Source organism: Ipomoea triloba, chromosome 13 (genome assembly GCF_003576645.1).
Source record: "Ipomoea triloba cultivar NCNSP0323 chromosome 13, ASM357664v1".
Taxonomy (NCBI): domain Eukaryota; kingdom Viridiplantae; phylum Streptophyta; class Magnoliopsida; order Solanales; family Convolvulaceae; genus Ipomoea; species Ipomoea triloba.
In genome coordinates this window covers 14817131-14837565 of record NC_044928.1, presented here as the reverse complement: position 1 = coordinate 14837565, position 20435 = coordinate 14817131, and the positions used below count along the sequence as shown (strand labels likewise).

The window sequence follows — 20435 nt, the reverse complement described above, 5'->3', positions numbered from 1 at the left end:
TGATAAGTGGAAGGATGATGATCTGAGGGCTAAGAGTTATGTCCTTGCCTCTATGACCAATGAGTTACAACGTCAGCATGAAAAGATGCCTGACGCAAAATCTATGGTCAATCACCTACAAGAATTGTACGGTGAGCATAGTAGGATTGCACGTTATGAGGTTACTAAGGCCTTATTTCGAGCAAAACTACAAGAAGGAGGAATGTAGGAGATCATGTTCTTAATATGATTGGCTTATTAGAGAGATTGGGAGAATTAAATATCTTCCTTGACTCTGAGCTTGAAGTAGACTTAATTCTACAGTCTCTTCCAGATTCTTTTGGGCCTTTCATAATGAATTTCCACATGAACAAGCTTCATTGTTCCAAATCTGATCTGCACAATATGTTGTGCACTGCTCATGCTACAATGAAGGGTATGAACACTGATACTATTCTTTTGGCCTCTTCCAAGTCAAAGAAGAAGAGAAAGAACAAGAAGGTTTTTGAAGTGAAACCAACTGGGGGAGTGACCAAAACTAAAGGGAAGGTTGCAAGTAAAGGAAAGTGTTTCTATTGCAACAAAGAAGGGCATTGGAAAAGAAATTGCACAGAATACCTAAAGTCTTTGAAGGTTAAGGACAATGACAATCCTTCAGAAGGTATGTCTGTTATGCTCATTATTGAGACTAGTTTTTCAAATTGGTCTAAATACCTACTTCTAAGATAATATACTCAGAAGCAACTTCACATGTTTGTGTATCGTTGTATGATCTGAGAAGAAGTAGAGAATTGACTGAAGATGAGATTGCTCTAAGGATGGGAAATGGAGCAAGAGTTGCTGCATTAATTGATGGAATTTTACTTTAAGTTTTTCATTTAATCATGCTTTAAAAGACTATTTATGTGATTCTAGTATTTAAAACATTGTTTCCATTCCAATTGAGAATAATATGAATTTTTCTTTCGGAACAATGTTTATTACATTTATTTCAATAATAAATGGCACAAGAACATCGTTAAATGGTATTTATTGTTTGAATATGATTGATAATTAATAAATGAGCATTCGATACATGTTGAATTGATGTATGTATGGTCCATTTAATGGATCTTAGATCCTGAATGGGGTTCCATCTAAGTCTGTTCGTAAGACACCATATGAGATATGGGAAACCTCGTCTTAAGTATGCTAAGATTTGGGTTACACGGCTTATATCAAAAGACTAAAACAAACAAATTGGAAACAAGATCTGAAAAGGTAGAAAGATATAACTTTACAAAGAGTTTGTTAATAAATCTTCCTAGCCTAATCAGATTTAAGAATCTGTGCAATACGAACCAAGAGTTATGCCTCCTCTTTAGAGAAGTGTTAGACATATTTGTTTATTAGACATATTATAGTTGTCTTCATGACACAGAGAGTGTCTTTGCAATTGGAGATGATGTGTCTAGTGACAATCCTATCATTTACAAAGAGGCGATATCAGATATTGATTTTAGAATGTGGAACATTTGTTTTGACAAGGTAGTCAAATTGTTTGACTATACTGTAAAACATTGATGATCCATGTGTATAAAATGGTCAGTGGGAGTACTATCACATTTCTTGTATTATATGTAGATGACATATTAATAACAATAAATGGCGTAAGCATGATGACTCTGATAAAAGTTTGATTATCTAAAATTTTCTATATGATAGATTTGAGATAAGCAGCTTATATCCTTGGGATTCGAGTCTATAGAGATAGATCGAAAAGATTAATAGGATTATCTCAAAGTATGTACATAAAATATTGAATTTGTTCAATATGTTAGATTCTAAGAAAGGTTTTATTATCTTTTAAGCATGAAATCTATATCTCTAAAGTTTGTGTCACAACTGAAGAGAAGGATCACATGAGTAAAATACCATAGGCTTCAGCTATTGGGTATCTTATATGTGTGATATTATGTACAAGATTTGATGTTTCTCATGTAGTGAGTGTCACTTGAAGACATGAATCAAATCCAAGTGAATAACACTGGACATCAGTTAAGTAACTAAGAATTTAGTCTTAACTGATGGAAAACGAGTATTAAAGATTAAAGGATACACAAATTTGATTTTCTATCGGATCAGATGATAGAAAGTCTACTTTTTGTAATAGTGGTGCAATTAGTTGGAAGAGTTCCAAACAGGAAATGATTGCATATTCAACCACCAGAGCCGAGTTCGTTACTGCTATCATCTCCTAAGAGATTTCGTTGGAAAGGGAGATATAGTAATGCAGATAATAGCATTTACGGATAACCTAGCACATCCGTTTTCTATACCACTTATTCAGGAGCAGTTAGATCAGCATCTTGAGAAGATGAGGGCTACCAATTGGCTCTAGTGCAAGTGGGAGACTGTTAGACATGTATGCCCTAGGAGCCAACATTTATTGTTTTGGGCATTAATTTCTTATTAAAGAAATATAATAAATAATTGTTTTATTTATTTTATTAAGGCTTATTTAATATTTGTTATTATTACATACAATCTTCTTAATTCTTCATTCTTAAGTGTTAAGAATATGAGTGACGAAGAATTAATAAATGAAGTATTGTAAAAATGTTCCTAGTCATAGGAATTCTAATTGGGCATTAGAATTCGGATAAGACTAGCACATTGTCCTTCTTATGGTGAGTCTCGTGTCATTCTGTATGAGATAGAGAGTGGACATGTGGATGATTGTTAGAGAACAAGTCATTGAACATTGACTGACTACAACGTACCGCATGGTGTTTACCTACGTGTCATCGGTATGTTGTATGTTACAAGTATGCAATAATCTTTTGACTTGAGACGACATGGTTGTCTCGTACATATGGTGGACTAGTTTTTGCTAGTATGTGTCTTTTGTTCCTTATGGGATTATAAGTGTACTTGGTGACCTAGTTCAGTATTGTACGGAGACATGTGTGCGTTCAATAGAGGATCCACCGCCTTGAGGTAACAAGGATGTTCCAGTCTATTCAATAATCATACAACGAGAATCTCTAGTCAGAGTGTAATGAAGTTGGACTTCAAGTTAAGAATATTGAATAGACATATTGACCGGGTTAATGGGTTTGACTAAGTTTGACCATGACCTTTACCTGGTTCGGAACAAGTGTTGTGTGGAAGAAATGTTGCATGATATTTGTAACGGAAAGGTTCATTATAATATATTAATATATATTCATTGTCAACTAGGTAGTCATGACATACTGCTAGTTGTCACTCATGACTTACGAATTATTATTTAATAATGAGTTATTAAATATTACTCGTTGCTAGTTTGACTACGAACGTAGAAAGTCACACCTTAATGGTTTGTGGTAATGCTGAGAACTTTAAAAGAAATCGATAAAGAGTTATCGATATTGAATTAATACATTAATAATTGATTAATGGACTAATTCAATACTGGGTAGTTTTGGGCTTTTAAAGGCTAGCACCTTTGGGCCCAAACCAGGCTATATATATATATAGCCTTGCCCTATTTCTTAAGGGAGATTGAAAAATAGAGATTAAGTCAGGAAAATAGTTTTCACGTAGAAATCTCTGGGAGTTCTCGCGTGCCCGATTGGTGGACGAACTAGAGGCCGGACGATTGGACGGTTTTGATTCTGACAAAGCACGCTTCAAGGGTAAACTTTTCTAACTCCCTCGTTTACATAGAATCATAGAAAATGCGATTTGATGCTTCCGCTGCGCCTGTATGATTTTCTAACAGCACGTTGTTTCCCTGCATCAGACACGCCCCCGTGCGAAGATCCTTGACACGAAAAAAAAATTTGGGAAAAATTCAACAGAAACTGCGTTAGATTGACAAAGCTTAGAAACTGAAACCAAATTACGACGCAACTTAGGGACACAAAGAATATTTTTTAAGGATAAATTACGAGTAAGAGTAGGAAAAAAACAGTATTGCCTGTGTGAGTAATTTGCAAACGATTACCATCTCCCAAGTGGACTTCATCGGGGCCTCCATATTCAGAAAATGATGGCAAAGATGTTGCACTCGAGGTTGCATGATGTGAAGCACCTGTATCAAACAACTAGGACTGTTGCGGTACATTGTTGACCATTGAAGCATCCACCGATGGATTTGAAAAAGTAGACATTTGTTTATTCCCAGTTGTAATACCATTTTCACGGAGGAACCTGGCCAGTTTGCAACATACTTTGACTTCATGCCCTTGATGGTTACAAAAATGATATACCAGATTGTTACAGTAAAAACCACCTTAATTTTGACGGTTGCCCCGAAATCTTCTTTGGTTGTAATTCCCTCCTTGGTCACGATTGAAGGGCTGGCCATGTGGTCCACCATTAGACTGACTAGCTAATGGAGTTTGGTGTTGGGTAACATTGGCAGTAGCAAGGTGCGACTGTCTGGCTTCTTCAGCGTCCTTCAACATGCGCTCATGTTCAGTCAAAATATTATAAAGATCACCATAGGTGATTCCTGCTTTCTGGAGACGAACAACAGGGATTATGGAAGCATAGCCTGTGACACCCCAACTTTTCACAAGCTGAGATAGCTAAAACTTAGCACAAAAGCTGCTTATCTCAACTATAAAACATAACATAGCGGAAGCGATTTATAACCTAAGGGGTATCATGCCACATCTAGGTAAGAAAACACGGCCTAGATGCACAGGCTAACCAAAACTGAACTGCATAGTATATAAATCCTCAAGCATATCCAAAACATCCAAAAATCTAAACAAGAGTATATAGAATCTCATATTGGCACACAGGCCCAAAACATAAGTCTAAAACGTTATAAACTAGTCTAAGTTGCCTCATACAGATATATCTCTATCGCGCTCACGCTTAGACTTATTGCATACCTGGAAAAAAATACAAGAAACCATTAGCAAAAGACTGCTAAGCAACCACCATTCACACCCGCAAGGAAGTACAGATATATAGTAAGTTTGTAAATAGGTTTACACACCCATATAGAATATACACACCAACGAACTGTTCAAGTTTAAAATCGGATACTCAACAACAACAAGCTGAAAGAATATATAAACCAAGACTTCTCATCAATACCAATATCCAACCGAATCACAAACTCAACCGAATACTCATAAGAAACAACCAAACTGCAATATATCCAAGAATAACCAATAATCAACAAGATACAATACAACTCAAGAGTCAACAAGGAACCAAAAGACCTCAACCCAAGGATAAGCACCAAAACCTTAACTTCCAACCCAAGTACCAATTCTCACACCAATCACCAAGCCCGAAAGTTAGAAGTTAGGTACACAGGGGTAAAAACCCAATCACAGGGGCAAAAGCCCAATCACAGGGACCGAAGTCCAATCACAGGGGTAAAAACCCAATCACAGGGACCGAAGTCCAATCACAGGGGTAAAAACCCAATCAGTCCAATCACAGGGGTAAAAACCCAATCACAGGGACCAAAGTCCAAAGTTAGTTCCACAGTTAGTTCATCCTCAAACAGCCCAAGAGATACTCAAAGATCCACCACTCCATATCCAACCTCAAACTCATCTCAAGAACAAAACACTCATAGTGTTCATCTCAGATTATGAACACAACAAACACTCAGGAAAAATAACCAAGGATTCAATCAACCAATACATCAAGATAATGAATCAAGAGACATGAATAAATGCTCAAGAACCAAGGAAAAATACTCAGCATAATATCCCAACAAGTTCCAGAACAAGGGTGAAACAACAAGACAACAGAACAACAAAATAGCTACTGGAAACAGAACCCAGAATGACCCAACGGATCACCCTGGCGGAACCACCTACTCCGCCACACACCTCCGCCTCAACCGGCGGTGCTCCCCAGCGGATCACCCTGGTCCGCCGCCCTCTTCCGCCAGAAGGGGCGGGGCTGCCCAGCGGATCGCCATCCTCCGTCACTCCATTCCCCTGTTGTTCTTGCGGACCACTTAGGCGGGACACATTATACCACCTAACCTTACCGCAAGAGCAACTCCAAACCATTCCCAGACCAGAACAGACAGAATACGCAAAGTTCATTCCCAGAATACAAAAATAGGATCAGATTACTCAGATTACAACTCTCAGAAGCCAAATAAACAAGGAATCCATACCAATAAATATCCATAAACATCTATATGCAAAGGATCAAGAACACAAGTTCATAATTCATCAAGATAACTTCACAGACAACAACAAATAGGCTAAGCAGCAAAGAAATACTCATGATTCCAATACACCAAATAATATCATAGATTGAGAGTGTAAAAATAGGTTTTAGTGGACATAGTGGTTACCTCTTGAAGCGTACTAATCCAAAGCAACACCAACTCTAAGCTTCAGCTCATAAGCTAGGTCCATAATCATGAACCTGAAGATTAATATAATCTCATAAGCTAGGTCCATAATCATGAACCTGAAGATTAATATAATCTAATATGGTCACTAAACGACTATCAATAACGACGATATTAGTATTCTCCTACTCGGTCCATTACAACCATCACCCGGGAGCTATAATTAATCACTATCGGACTATAGCATAATAACAACCTATTAGCATAATTACTAATCCATAATAATCCTAATCAACCACAAATACATACTAATGTCATAATTAAGACTTAAAGTACCTTAAAACCAATATGCTGAAGGATTTAAACCCCTGCCCTCTAACTTAATACCAAAGCGCCATACCACTAAACCACTGCATCTCTTCTGTTAAGCTATGCGACCACCGTATTACCACCCTTCATGTGAACTCCCGACCACCAAAAGAAAAAGAGGGAGGAGATATGTCGTTGCTGCTCCTTCGACGTCAATGATGCTCGCTGCTTGGAGGAAGAGGACGCAAGTCCCACTCTACCGATGCTATGCTCGCCGGAACCAGGGGAAGAGGATCACTACTACGCACCGAGAACTACCATTGCCGTCACCACCGTTCCACGTCGATCAGCTACTGCTTCCCATTGGCGTCGAACGATAGGGACTCGAGAGGTGGAGATGAGGCCTGGAACGGAAGGTCACGGTTGCTGGGAGAAGCCGTCGCCGGTGAACCGTCACACCGAGCTCCGTCGCGAATCTCAGAGGGCCCTGCTATGTTTACGTCGAACGGAAGGGGGACCCCCGCCTTCTTCCACCGCAGGTTCACAATGTCGCAACACTAGGCAGCCACCACGTCGCGGAGGAGGGTGAAGACCGGTGAGGAGAACGGCGGGGTTGGAGACTGCCGCTGCCAGCTGCTCTGTTTCACTGTTGGAGACAAAAACCACCGTCTTGCTGCTGGTTTCATCGCTGGAGGAAAGTCGTAGCTGTTGTTCATCGACGGAGGAGTTTTTTTGCACGCTGGAGATCGTCGCGGACCACTAGAGAAGGGAGGAGAGGCCACCGGAGATCATCCTTGTGAGCTGCTTCCAGCCTCTGCTTCGTCATTTGAAGAAGAAGTAACCAGAGAGATGAGGGAATGAAATGTTGAGGCCGAAAGAGAATGGAGAAAATGGCTTAGCTGCTGATCACATTGCCTACTTTTGGAAATTTCTATTTATGTCTAGGTAAACTTCCATTTTGGGCTAAGGCATTTATGGGAGTTGGGTCAATTTTGGTTCAAGGCTAAAATACATATACATATATGTACATAATTTCATTTGGGCTTAGAAGAATTCTAATAATTAAAGATTGAGCTTAAGAGTAATTTATTAGGTCCATAGCCCCATAGTGAAAATCATATAGTATGAAATATATATATTTCTATAGATATATTGGGCTAAGGTAATTTGGTAGCTCAATAATAATAGCTTATATGAAAATGTATTATTTCCAAGCCCATTAAGAAATAATTATACTTATAATTATCTTAATAATTACTTAATAAGAAAATAACCCCTCATTTTAAATATTTATATTTAAAATAGTAATTGGAAAAATGCGGGGTGTTACACTCTATCCCTTAAAAGGAGCTTCGTCCCCGAAGCTCAAAAATCGTTTTGGGGACAGAGAGTTAAAAACTAGTACGGTAGTACATATAGAGAAAATATTATATATCATATATGCTCGGTTTTGAAAAATTTGACCCAACGGGAAGAGAAAAGGAGAGGTTTAAGGTTCAATGACAACGTTGGTTAAGAATAGAATCAAGGGTTATCAAGGTTACAACTTAGGAAATAAGGTTGTCACCTTGCACAAGATATTTTCAAGAGGCAAACAAGAACAACGTTTGAAAGGATAGAAAGGATTTTACAACCAAGGAAATATCAAGTTCTTTCAACAAAAGGAAAGAAATGAAAAGAACTCGGTTTTGAGAAAAGATAGGAACGAGATTGAAAACGCAGAAAGAGTTTCTCAACGGTAGGATATTCAGCTTATTCAAGGAAAGAAAGAAATCAGGTTCCAAGAGGAGTTAAGAACGAGGTTTTAGAAAGACAGAAATAATTATACTTATAATTATCTTAATAATTACTTAATAAGAAAATAACCCCTCATTTTAAATATTTATATTTAAAATAGTAATAGGAAAAATGCGGGGTGTTACATAGCCATCTCCAAGTTGATTTAACACATGAGCAATTAAATCATCATCAGCAACCGGGCTTTGTGCAGCAGCAAGAGAGTCAGCGATTGAGTGCATATCTTGAAGGTACTCAACAATTGAACGAGAACCTTTTGGATTTTTAGATAATTTAATTTGGTTTTAAGATAGATGACTCTACCCTTGGAGTCATTAGCATAGCTGGTCGCAAGTCTCGACCAAGCTTGATGTGCAGTGGCTGCGAACGAGATGAGAGGTTGGATTGAGTCGGAGCAGCTCCCTAGGAGAGCACTGACTAAGATTTGATCCTGTCGATACCAAGTAGTGTAAGCCGGATTCACGATTTGATCCTGTCGATACCAAGTAGTGTAAGCCGGATTCACGGTAGTGCGATTCGTATCAGTGAATTGAGTAGGTGCTTCTTGTGTGCCATCAACATAGCCTAGGAGATCAAGGCCGATTAACGTGGACTTCACTTGTCGCTGCCAAACCGGGAAATTGGTGTCTGTCAACCGGATGGGGAAGTGGATTGGGGCAGTTCAATGAACCAATGATGTGGTTGTAGAAGCGGAAACCATTGAAAAAAAAAAAGAAGAGAGAGATGGGATCTTTTAGAAAAATTCTTGCTTAGAGAAATAGGGTTCTGGATACCATGTAGAGAATGTGAAAAACTTGTATATTATTAAGCTAAAGTCTGTAAGCTATTTATACATGTATATGGAGATAAAGTAGCTAACAAAACTAACAATAAAGAACTATTCTGCAGGATGAAACTAAACAACAAATAAATACAAAATAAATTAAATCATTAATCCTTAACATCCACTTCCTTTTTTTTTTTTTGAATCTTGTCATTCTTGAATCGATTATTGTTATTGTTTTTAAAGTTCTTTTTACGGTTCTTGTTTTGATCTCCAATTTTCACCCTGTCATTTTTTGCATTGGTTTCTACAACTTTAGCTTTCAAATTGTTAGGAAAGATAACAGACTTGTGTCTCAAGCGAATGGTCTATTCAATGTTGATATGATTCACCAGCTTCTCCATTGGTGTAATATTTCGTCTCATGCTTCATTTTATTCTGGAACGTAACTCTAACTAGGACCCAAACAGCTTCTCTATTAAAACATAGGTTTAAAGTAATTCACTTACCGGTATGCCTTCAGTCACCATGTCTGCTACCAGATTCTCATATTCGTGAACCTGTTTCACGACGGGCTTGGATTCTGTCATCTTGAAGTTCAGCTAGTGACTAACTGCATACTTCCTTATACCTGCATCATCAGCACCATAATTCTTCTGCAGCATGTCCCAAATTGTTTTGGTTTGTTTTGGTAGACTTATGTATAGAGAAGATGTCGAAGAGGGCATCAGTCGTATCTTGCAGCAAAGTGGCTCGTGCATATTTGTTGTCATTCTTGTAGTTTGGTACGAGTTTCTAGGGGACTGAGCAGTTGTTTTTGGTGCAGAAGCTTTTTGGGTCAAGAATAGCATAGCATCCAGAATTGTACCAGGGATTCTGGTTGAGGATGCTGTGTTAGAGTGGTTTGAGCACGGGCCTGGTACAGAACATGATCTTCAATGAGAACGTAGTCCATCTCCATCGAGTCAAAGTGGATTAGCATTTTAGCTGACCATCTATGATAGTTGATGTCGTTGAGCGCTTCAATTTTGGAGAGATCGACATCAGGTTTGTTGACGAAAGTCGGCATTGTGTTCTAGATTCGCTTTTAATTGTTAGGGAATTTAACAATGTTGTACAACACATGTATTAGTGTAGGTTGCCTCAGAATAGAAAAACTAAAATGAACTAAGGATTTTTGTGTCGTGTTTAAAAAATACTGTCTTTAAAGTGAATTTCGGATAGACAATTCAGTCTACGATTACCAGTACACTTTCAACGGGTAACACCGATAATCTACATTGACCTGCACCTGCTAAACGTAGGAGAACCTGCCTCTCAAAAGCTCAGACGAAGAATGTAAATAAGGCGATGGAGGGTGAAAAGCGTAGGATTGTAGTGCATGATTCTGAGCAGGGGAAGACTATTTATACACTGCTCAATATAACCCGACCAAAATGTTGCCACATCACACCTAACATGCAACATTAGCACACACATGATTCCCTTCCATAATGCTTCAAACTTACTTTGAAATGTTATCCGTGGGAGTAGAGAGTTTTGAAAGCATTGTGGGACAAAAGCAAGTTAAAGAAGCATTTTTTAAAAATGACTGTTATCCGTGAGAGTAGAGAGTTTTTAAAGCAATGTGGGACAAAAAGTAAGTTTTTTACAATGCAGTATCTGTTCATAACTACTTTCTCAACCTATTGAAGCACAAGAGTCAATATTGCCTCCACTGAGGCTCAAACTACCACCTCCCATATAAAGGGAAGGGTTTGATGCCACTGGACCACAAGGTCCTTGGCAAAAGCAAGTTAAAGAAGCCTTTTTTAAAAATGACTTTGCAACAAGGGGCACACAATCTGATCACCAGACCTAGGGGGATTTGTCTTATGTGGGTGTCTTATTGGTTAATATTTTTCAATTATGTCCTGCTTTAATTCTATTACAATCCTCCCAAAAGGTTGAATTCTCAACACCTGATAACTCGATCCCTGATCTTTTCTCTCAAACTTCACCCTGTGACCAATTGAGCTGGCCATGCGGGTTGCTTTAATTTTATTACTATTTGTCACATTAGGAGGTCTGAGAACTTATTAGCTCATGCTTTAGCACATGCTACATGCACCGAGTCTGATCGTAGAACATAGGTGTATTAGCTATTTGCTTTCTGCTGTTTGATTTATATATTTCGTGGTTGGTTTTCAAAAAACAAAAAAAAAACAAAACAAAAACAAAAGAATTTTAAAACATGATAAATTTCAAGGTGAATGAGACATTATTACTGAATACTGCGTGCATGCATTATTTCCACAGAGAGAACAAGCAAACAAAGAACAATGTCCTTTTTCTTGAGGTTCATATTACACAAACAGATGTGTTGCACTAAAATGATGGCCTTCTTTGTTACAGTATCAACACTTAACAGACACAAGCAAGAATACTGTAATTCATCCCACAATTCTATTCCTCAGATGGGAGGTAGAAAATCACAGCTGCTGTCAATCTCAGACTCCAAGTCGAGTTCTGCGTCGTCGTCAGGGTCCAACGACCCAGCAGCGAGGCTCCCCTCGGTTTTTGAAGCTTGCTCTCCGGGAGTCTTCGCTTCCTGTATGATACGCATGATTTCTTCCACGCTTTGAAGTGAATGGTTACTTCCACCTTCATTGTAGCTCGTTTTCTCCCCGCCTTCCATCACCTCTTTTGGCAAGTTCTTGAGAAACCAAGGATGCTTTTTGATCTCTGGGATAGTGATCCTCTACATCAAGAATTCAAGTTTTTCCAATAAGCAACGCTTTCACTTATCACAAAGACATTTTCTTATCAGGCTGTTGTTATAGCTAGATGGAATATGTAATAAGCACTATGCAAAACAAAGAAGCTCAGTTGTTGCAGTAACAACATTTTTGTTAGTGAGCAAAAGTCTAGCCTCTGTTGATCAGTTGAGTCATTTACCCTTACCCCTCCACAAACTCTCGGGCCGGGGTGGGCAATTCCACCTTTTGTCACAAGTAACAACATTTCCGTTACAAATACAAAACATAGCGATTGTTACCTTGGATGGATTTGCAACGAAGATGCGAGAAAGGAGGTTCCTACAATCTGCAGAAACTCGTACATAATCAGGAATGGAGTACTGAACACTCAGTATTCTCTGCACATAACAAAAGAGATTCCTAAGTTGAAGGACAAAAGCAGCAGGCTACTGTCAACCGACAAAAAAACGCAAAATCAATCTTCAGTTAAATCAAAGTATGCACTCACTCCAATGGTTTTACGGAAATTCCTAGGATCTTCAGGTTCCTCAAAAGGGTATGCTCCAACCAACATCACATACAGTGTAACGCCGCAGGACCACACATCCGCAATCTAAAGTGGCATGGAGTGGAGAATGAACAATCAATTCATCAGCAGAACAATTTCTGGAACTGGTTAGTGAGTGCAGTACAAGAAGCAGACATTTCATTTAAAAACTAATTTCCAAAAGGATAATCTTTTTTTCCCCTCCTGATGTGGCTTTCATTCATCGGGTGCCATGAATTGGCTAACCCTGGCACTAGTTAGAAAAGGAATTTAGTGGTCCAATCAGATAATTTCATGTCAAAAAGGGAAGATTGTAGGCCAGGGATATATAGGAGGGGTGTGTAGCATTACTCTTTCCGAAATTCCTTCTAAAAAGGCAAATTTCAGCAAATAGATTTATTCCTCTTTTGCTTCTTATTTGTTACCATCTTTGATAGTTTTACCATTTAACTCCAAAAATTGTAACTTGTGGACTCAACTATTCAAACTTCAAAGTTAATCACTTTTAATCCTTCTGTCTTATTAACTTTATTAATGAAAGATTAATGATGGCTAACTTAATAACTTCTTGCTTCATTAGGCATGCTTGACCAAGTGAGAAGATATTACTATCATTTCCATTAAAGTGTTTGTTGGGCGGAGACCGGTGAAGGGCCAAGTCCAACACCCTGTCTCTCGAAAATGTAGTGGTATATTAGGAAATAAAGTTGCGCCTTCACTATGAGCTATAGCTTTTGGCGTAGTGGTAACCGTTTGATCCTAACAGTGTTTATAATGTAAAAGGGATTCAGAATTTTAGACCACATACAAAGCAATGAAGAGCGTTAAGTTGACACTTGACAGCAAATAAATCAACAGATATGAATCCACGGATACAGTTTCTAAGCCACCTCTAGGAGATAATTTTATACCTTTCCATCATATTCCTTTCTTGAAAGGACTTCGGGAGCAATATATGCTGGTGTTCCTACAGTTGACTTAGGTTGTGAATGCAGCAATCCAGACTGCAAGTCAAAAAACACACAAACGTGTTATCCTATGAAGTTAATTATGGCAGAATGAAAACATTAACCTCAAAAGAAAGAAACCTTGGAATAGCCAAAATCACATATTTTCAGGCGTGGTGTTGGACTTCCATCCAGGAGAGTGTTTTCAAGTTTCAGATCTCTGTGACAAATTTCCTGCAGAAAAGAAAAGCATCGTCTGAGAAGAACAGGGCGTAAAAAGAACAGTGTGAAACATAAAAGCGAAATTTATACCATGGAATGACAGTAACTGACTCCAGATATTAGTTGATGAAAGAAAAACCGAGCCTGTTGACAAATGAACAAACAGCAGCCAGTTAAACACAATAAAGCAGAGATACTAGTGTGTGAATTGGAGAGACAAGGATTTTGCGTCTTAAAAACCTCATCTTCACTAAATCTGCCAGCGCTACATATTCTTGCAAAAAGTTCTCCCCCAGATGCATACTCCATAACAATAGCTAAATGTGATGGAGTCAACAAAACCTGCAGAAAGCATTAAATAAATGGTTCCAATTACTCGCTTGTATAGGGTGCTGAACTTACCCGTGACCAAGCCCTGATACCACTTGTTAGGATCAAGCGCTTACCACTACGCCAAAAGCTATAGCTAGTAGCGAAAGCGCAATTTTATTTCGCCATCACATTTTCGAGAGGCAGGATGCTAGACTTGACCCTTCATCAACCTCCACCCAAAAATCCCCTAGCCACCAATTGATGGACTTGACCCTTTACCGGCCTCCGCCCAACAAAGTACATATATTTCATGAACATAACAGAAATGGCAACATAGTATAGTCAAATTCTCATCATGCATAGCAAGCATTGGCTTCAAGAATCTTGTTAGTAAAATATCCAAGCTTGCAAAGGAACAGAGTAACAAAATTATACAAACTAGAGGACGTTTTTGAATCCAAGTTGATAACAAGGCTTAAAAATAAACAGATACTAAAAGAACATGATAGATATTTACCTCCTTAAACCTGATGATATTTGGATGCCTCAGTGACTTATGATTTATAATTTCCCTTTGTACATTCTCATCAATCTATAAAGAAGAAAAGGAATACCCTTATGTTAGAACACACTATCTAAAAACAGCCTTGATATGAAACATCAATGATTTGTCCAAAAAAAAAACACATCAATGATGGAAAGAAAAATGTTATAATCTAAGATTGAGCTGGGTCACTCAATTGAGCTATGATGCACATAGGTCAAACCACACTAAAATATTAAATCCAACCAATTAGTTATGCCTTATAAACTCATATGTTCTCTCTTATTTTATTAATATCGGACTCTTAACAAAAACAAAGGCAAATATGAAAAGGGATTGACTAAAACCAAGCTAAAATCTAAATCATCAGAGATTTCCCATTTTTCCAGATTGAACTGTACTGTTAAGGTATTTCACATATTTCTGCAGTGATTGAAACATTAAAGCAGAAGCATCAGAAAAGGCTTGAATTGGGCAATTAATATAAAGAACCAAATCATTTTTCCAAAAAAAAAAAAAAAAACCCTTGGACTTTCATATGCTGGCATAATATGCAGAAAAGTTCAGTTTTGGACTCACAAAAAAAGAGGATACTTTGATAAATAAGTAAAAAACTGAGCAGACAATTACCTTCTTCCCTCTTTCTATATACTTGACAGCAAAAAGTTCCTTGGTCTTCTTGTCTTTTACCAGCCTTGCCACTCCAAAATTCCCAGAACCAAGCTCCTTCAATGGCTCATACTTTTCCTCCATCGCAATTCAAATAAACCCAAACTTCTTCAGAGGTAAAAGCTCCAAAAACACACAACTTCAATACCCAACAAATAAATTCAAGATAACACAAAGAATACCCAGAATTGCATAAAAGGAAACAACCTTTTTGTTAACATCTAAATCACCCTTGTCCTCACCAACCCATTGATTGGAAATTTGGAATTTCTTAAAGCTTACTACATAACAATGCGGCAATAGATATATATGTTTTGACTTCAATGGATAACGTAACATATATATTAATTTAAATTAAGGCTCTAATTCATTGCTTTTCAATTAAATTATATATCATAATAATATTTTTTTAAAAAAAATTGCAGCTTGGCAGCCGTGCTTGTAATATGCTTCTCACGAATAATCATTGAGACACTTGCCATAATTAAAAGATGGAAAGTTTGTTATAAAAAAACTGAAAGTGTAGGGACGAATTGGAAGGCACGTACATTGGCTGGGTCGGCAGAGGCTGAAGAAAGAGCATTTTCATTACATTGGACACCACCACATGGGAGCTGAAACGCTGACGGACTCTACCCTGACACCTGTGATTATGAGGTGAGTTGAGGACTTGAGGCCTGAGGGCGCACGAATAAGACATAAAACTGTTTTCTTCATCTCTCACGCTAATTCAATGGTTTCGTAGATATGATCTAATGTTAGTGGGCAGATCTATTCATTTTTTGAACATAATCTCTACATTGTCCTTATCAAATTTCAAATCTTGATCTCTGAAACCTTAATGACACGTTTAGTTCGCAGAATAGGCCTAGAATGAAATAGCTTTCCCGCTGTTGGAATAGACCCTAGTAATAAGCCTCGCGGAATAGGCCCCCCCGCTGTTGGAATAGATCCCAGTAATAAGGCCTCGCGGAATAGGCACTGTTGGAATAGACCCCAGTAATAGGCATCTTCCCCGCTGTTGGAATAGGCACTGTTGGAATAGACCCCAGTAATAGGCATCTTCCCATAGGCACTGTTGGAATAGACCCCAGTAATAGGCATCTTCCCCGCTGTTGGAATAGAATAGACCCCAGTAATAGGCATCTTCCCCGCTGTTGGAATAGACCCCGCTGTTGGAATAGGCGCTGTTGGAATAGGCACTGTTGGAATAGACCCCAGTAATAGGCATCTTCCCCGCTGTTGGAATAGACCCCACTGTTGGAATAGACCCTGCTGTTGGAATAGACCCTGACCCCGCTGTTGGAATAGACACCGCTGTTGGAATAGACCCCGCTGTTGGAATAGACCCCGCTGTTGGAATAGACCCCGCTGTTGGAATAGACCCTGCTGTTGGAATAGACCCTGACCCCGCTGTTGGAATAGACCCCGCTGTTGGAATAGACCCCGCTGTTGGAATAGACCCCGCTGTTGGAATAGACCCCGCTGTTGGAATAGACCCCGCTGTTGGAATAGACCCTGCTGTTGGAATAGACCCTGACCCCGCTGTTGGAATAGACCCCGCTGTTGGAATAGACCCCGCTGTTGGAATAGACCCCGCTGTTGGAATAGACCCCGCTGTTGGAATAGACCCCGCTGTTGGAATAGACCCCGCTGTTGGAATAGACCCCGCTGTTGGAATAGACCCCGCTGTTGGAATAGACCCCGCTGTTGGAATAGACCCCGCTGTTGGAATAGACCCCGCTGTTGGAATAGACCCCGCTGTTGGAATAGACCCCGCTGTTGGAATAGACCCCGCTGTTGGAATAGACCCCGCTGTTGGAATAGACCCCGCTGTTGGAATAGACCCCGCTGTTGGAATAGACCCCGCTGTTGGAATAGACCCCGCTGTTGGAATAGACCCCGCTGTTGGAATAGACCGCGCTGTTGGAATAGACCCTGACCCCGCTGTTGGAATAGACCCCGCTGTAATAGGCCTCTTCCACTATTTCCCAGTAATAGGCCTCTTCCACTATTTCCCAGTAATAGGCCTCTTCCACTATTTCTCTTCCACTATTTCCCAGTAATAGGCCTCTTCCACTCCACTATTTCCCAGTAATAGGCCTCTTCCACTCCACTATTTCCCAGTAATAGGCCTCTTCCACTATTTCCCAGTAATAGGCCCCGTAATAGGCCTGATTGCCCTTCTCCGACCCTTAATGCCCAACCTGAGAGCGGACAGCTAATGCGTTCCACTTATTGAACAGGGTTCTATGGTCGGTCCGTGACCCCTGGATGCCGAAGGCGTCCTTGGGGTGATCTCGTAGTTCCTACGGGGTGGAGATGATGGGGTCGGTCCATGGATTTTCCTTCCTTTTCTTTTGCCGCATTTCGCTCAAAGGGTTGAAGGGAGATAGTGCATCAAGCTGTTCGCAAGGGCCAACTTGATCCTCTTCCCCAGAGGGTTGAAGGGAGATAGTGCATCAAGCTGTTCGCAAGGGCCAACTTGATCCTCTTCCCCAGAGATCTCAGATGGAGGAACCCTGGGAGAGCCGCCGACTCCAACTACCGTCCATGTACGATCCATACTAGATCTGACCAACTGCCAGTAATAGGCCCCGTAATAGGCCTCTTCCACTATTTCCCAGTAATAGGCCTCTTCCACTCCACTATTTCCCAGTAATAGGCCTCTTCCACTATTTCCCAGTATTTCCCTATTTCCACGAACAATCTTCATGGGAATGACCTATTCCACTTGTAATCCCTATTTCCAAGAACAATCTTCATGGGAATGACCTATTCCACTTGTAAGGGGAATAGGTCATTCCCAGGAGCTATTCCCCTTGCAAGGGGAATAGAAATTCCTAGCCCCCCTAGGTATTAGGCTATTCTTGAGCCTAGGTATTAGGCTATTCCTGAATTCTCAAGAATAGCCGATTTTCTCAAAATGCTCCTATATTATTAAAAAAAAATTGTAATTAAGAGCAATTAAGACTCCTTAAATGAATAAGCTTTTGGCTCTTTATGGCTTTCTCACCCTATTGTTAATTTCAAAAGAAAAGCAATGTTTCTCTTATATAGAGGAGCTCAAATGAGCTCATCTTCCTAAGTTACCGATGTGGGATCAAAAACTCTCATTTATGTTTTTTTAAAAAATATTTTATATATAATTTTGTTTTTGTATTATTAATATTATTATTCTTTTTTTTCTTATTATTGTTATTAATATTATTATAAGTTTTATTTTATTATTACATAATAATAATATTAACATTAATATTAATATTAACATGAATGTCCTTGTAGGTCATTTTACATGTTAACGGCTAACCTAAACAGTTAATTTTACCAAACATTTTTTTACAAACCGCTAACACAATCTGCTGGTCACCCCCGCTAATACAACCCGCTTTCTGATAACCGCTAACCGCTTATTGCCAAAGAAGCACATAGGCTATACGATGTGGATATAAACTCCTCTATGTAAACAGTTAATACGCTATACGATGTGGATATAAACTTAACCGCTAACCGCTTATTGCCAAACAAGCACATAGGCTATACGATGTGGATATAAACTCCTCTATGTAAACAATTAATAGGCTATACGATGTGGATATAAACTTAACCGCTAACCGCTTATTGCCAAACAAGCACATAGGCTATACGACGTGGATATAAACTTCTCTATGTAAACAGTTAATAGGCTATACGATGTGGATATAAACTCCTCTACTACTACTACTACTACTTAAATAACAATGATTTGTAGTTATTGTTTAATAAATAATTATTGATTAAAATGATTTGTTAATAGTTATTAAATAATGAATAATAATTGTTTAATAATTAGGTATCATAATAGTTATGAAATTATTAATAATTACATAATTCTTACGACAAGGATTTGTAATTCAATAGAATTAGTTATGAGACAGTAGGACCAAATGTGATACAATTTATATTCATGCATTTAATTAGAAAATTTTAATAGTCAATAACCAAATGTGATTTATGTATAATAGTGAATGGATTAAAAGTGAATCATTCTACATTTTTTTTTATTGATTGACCCGTCTTGCGGATAAAGATCCATGAGACGGTCTCATACAAGTGTGACACAAGGTATTAAAAGTGAAAATATTAATGCAGTTAAAATTAAAAATTGGATATTATTTTGAAAAAAAAAAGAGCTAAAAGAAAAGTATGACAAACAAATTGAGATGTAAGAAGTAAAATTATTTTTAATGCAAAAAAACTATTATTTGATCAATTGATTATCAGCCATTTAATTGATTAATTATAATATGAAAGGATTTTCTATTAATTGAGTTTATGGACAGAAAAAAAGAGTGAGTGATTAAAATTAATAACGAAATTAAATAATGAATAAAATGAGAATATAATACAACTGTTTTTAGTAATAGATTACGTGTGCTACATTATTTTGAGTCGTTGTAAATGTGAGTCGCATGTGGGACCCTTGCTAGTGACTTGGCGGTTTGGTTGTAGTACTTCTTGAATATTATCTAATCATGAGCTGCCGTGGTTTTATAAATAAAATAAAAATTTAAAAAATGTTTTTCCCTCTCGAATTTCTCTTCCATATTTTTTCTCTTCAAGTGACTTACGTTAATTAGATGTCTATAAATTGATAGATTCACCACTAATACTTTTAGTTCTTCAATCAAATAATGTGATGTGAAAATAGAAATTGAATGCGAAATATAGATGGGGTGTATATCATTAGTCATTAAGTTATCTTTATCCATACAAATCTATCTCACTTTTTGAAATAGATCTACTTTCACATCATCAAATTTATAAATTCTCCATTTTTTTTATTCTTTATCCCTGCAAATTTCTCTCACTTTCATATTATATTACAAATATAATAATAGAATAATATTAAAAAATAATCAAAAATAATAATAAAAAAAAAAGTAAACAAAAAGGTGGGTTGGCAGCACAAAAGCTGCAAAATGATAGATTAGCAAATTCTCTCTCCTATTGCTAATTTAGCCAATTCTTTCTCCCTTATCAATACACAAGCTTAAAATGAAACAAAAAAAATATTTCTCTCTTACCATGTCATATTGTCAATGTTAAATTTGCAGGGTTGAGGACAGTCTAATTCATTGTTTTCTAAGAGGCATCTACTTTGTGACTGCGCAAATCATGCTCGTTACTATTTGTAAAATTTTCGCCACAGGTATGAATGAAGGCCTCAAATTATTGTGTGAATTGTGGTCTACGAATCAAAATGATGTCACTGAATTTTATGAATTATAATAATAATAATAATGTGCATTATGTGTTAGA

General features: G+C 38.1%; 1 protein-coding gene and 1 long non-coding RNA gene across 2 annotated transcripts; both read right to left on the bottom strand.

The window, feature by feature from the left end:
• Nucleotides 1-4728: 4728 nt before the first annotated feature.
• Nucleotides 4729-7419, bottom strand: LOC116000975. Its single transcript, XR_004094198.1, has 3 exons — nt 6623-7419; nt 6287-6360; nt 4729-4847 (listed from the first exon to the last, which is right to left on the bottom strand). It is a non-coding gene; the product is annotated as an uncharacterized LOC116000975 (long non-coding RNA).
• A 3977-nt stretch (nt 7420-11396) lies between these two features.
• Nucleotides 11397-15617, bottom strand: LOC116003136 (serine/threonine-protein kinase SAPK3-like). Its single transcript, XM_031243302.1, has 9 exons — nt 15096-15617; nt 14439-14513; nt 13850-13951; nt 13700-13753; nt 13529-13621; nt 13352-13444; nt 12402-12506; nt 12193-12291; nt 11397-11895 (listed from the first exon to the last, which is right to left on the bottom strand). The coding sequence occupies exons 1-9, from the start codon at nt 15216-15218 to the stop codon at nt 11608-11610; spliced, it is 1032 nt and encodes a 343-aa protein (XP_031099162.1). The 5' UTR covers nt 15219-15617; the 3' UTR covers nt 11397-11607.
• Nucleotides 15618-20435: the final 4818 nt, after the last annotated feature.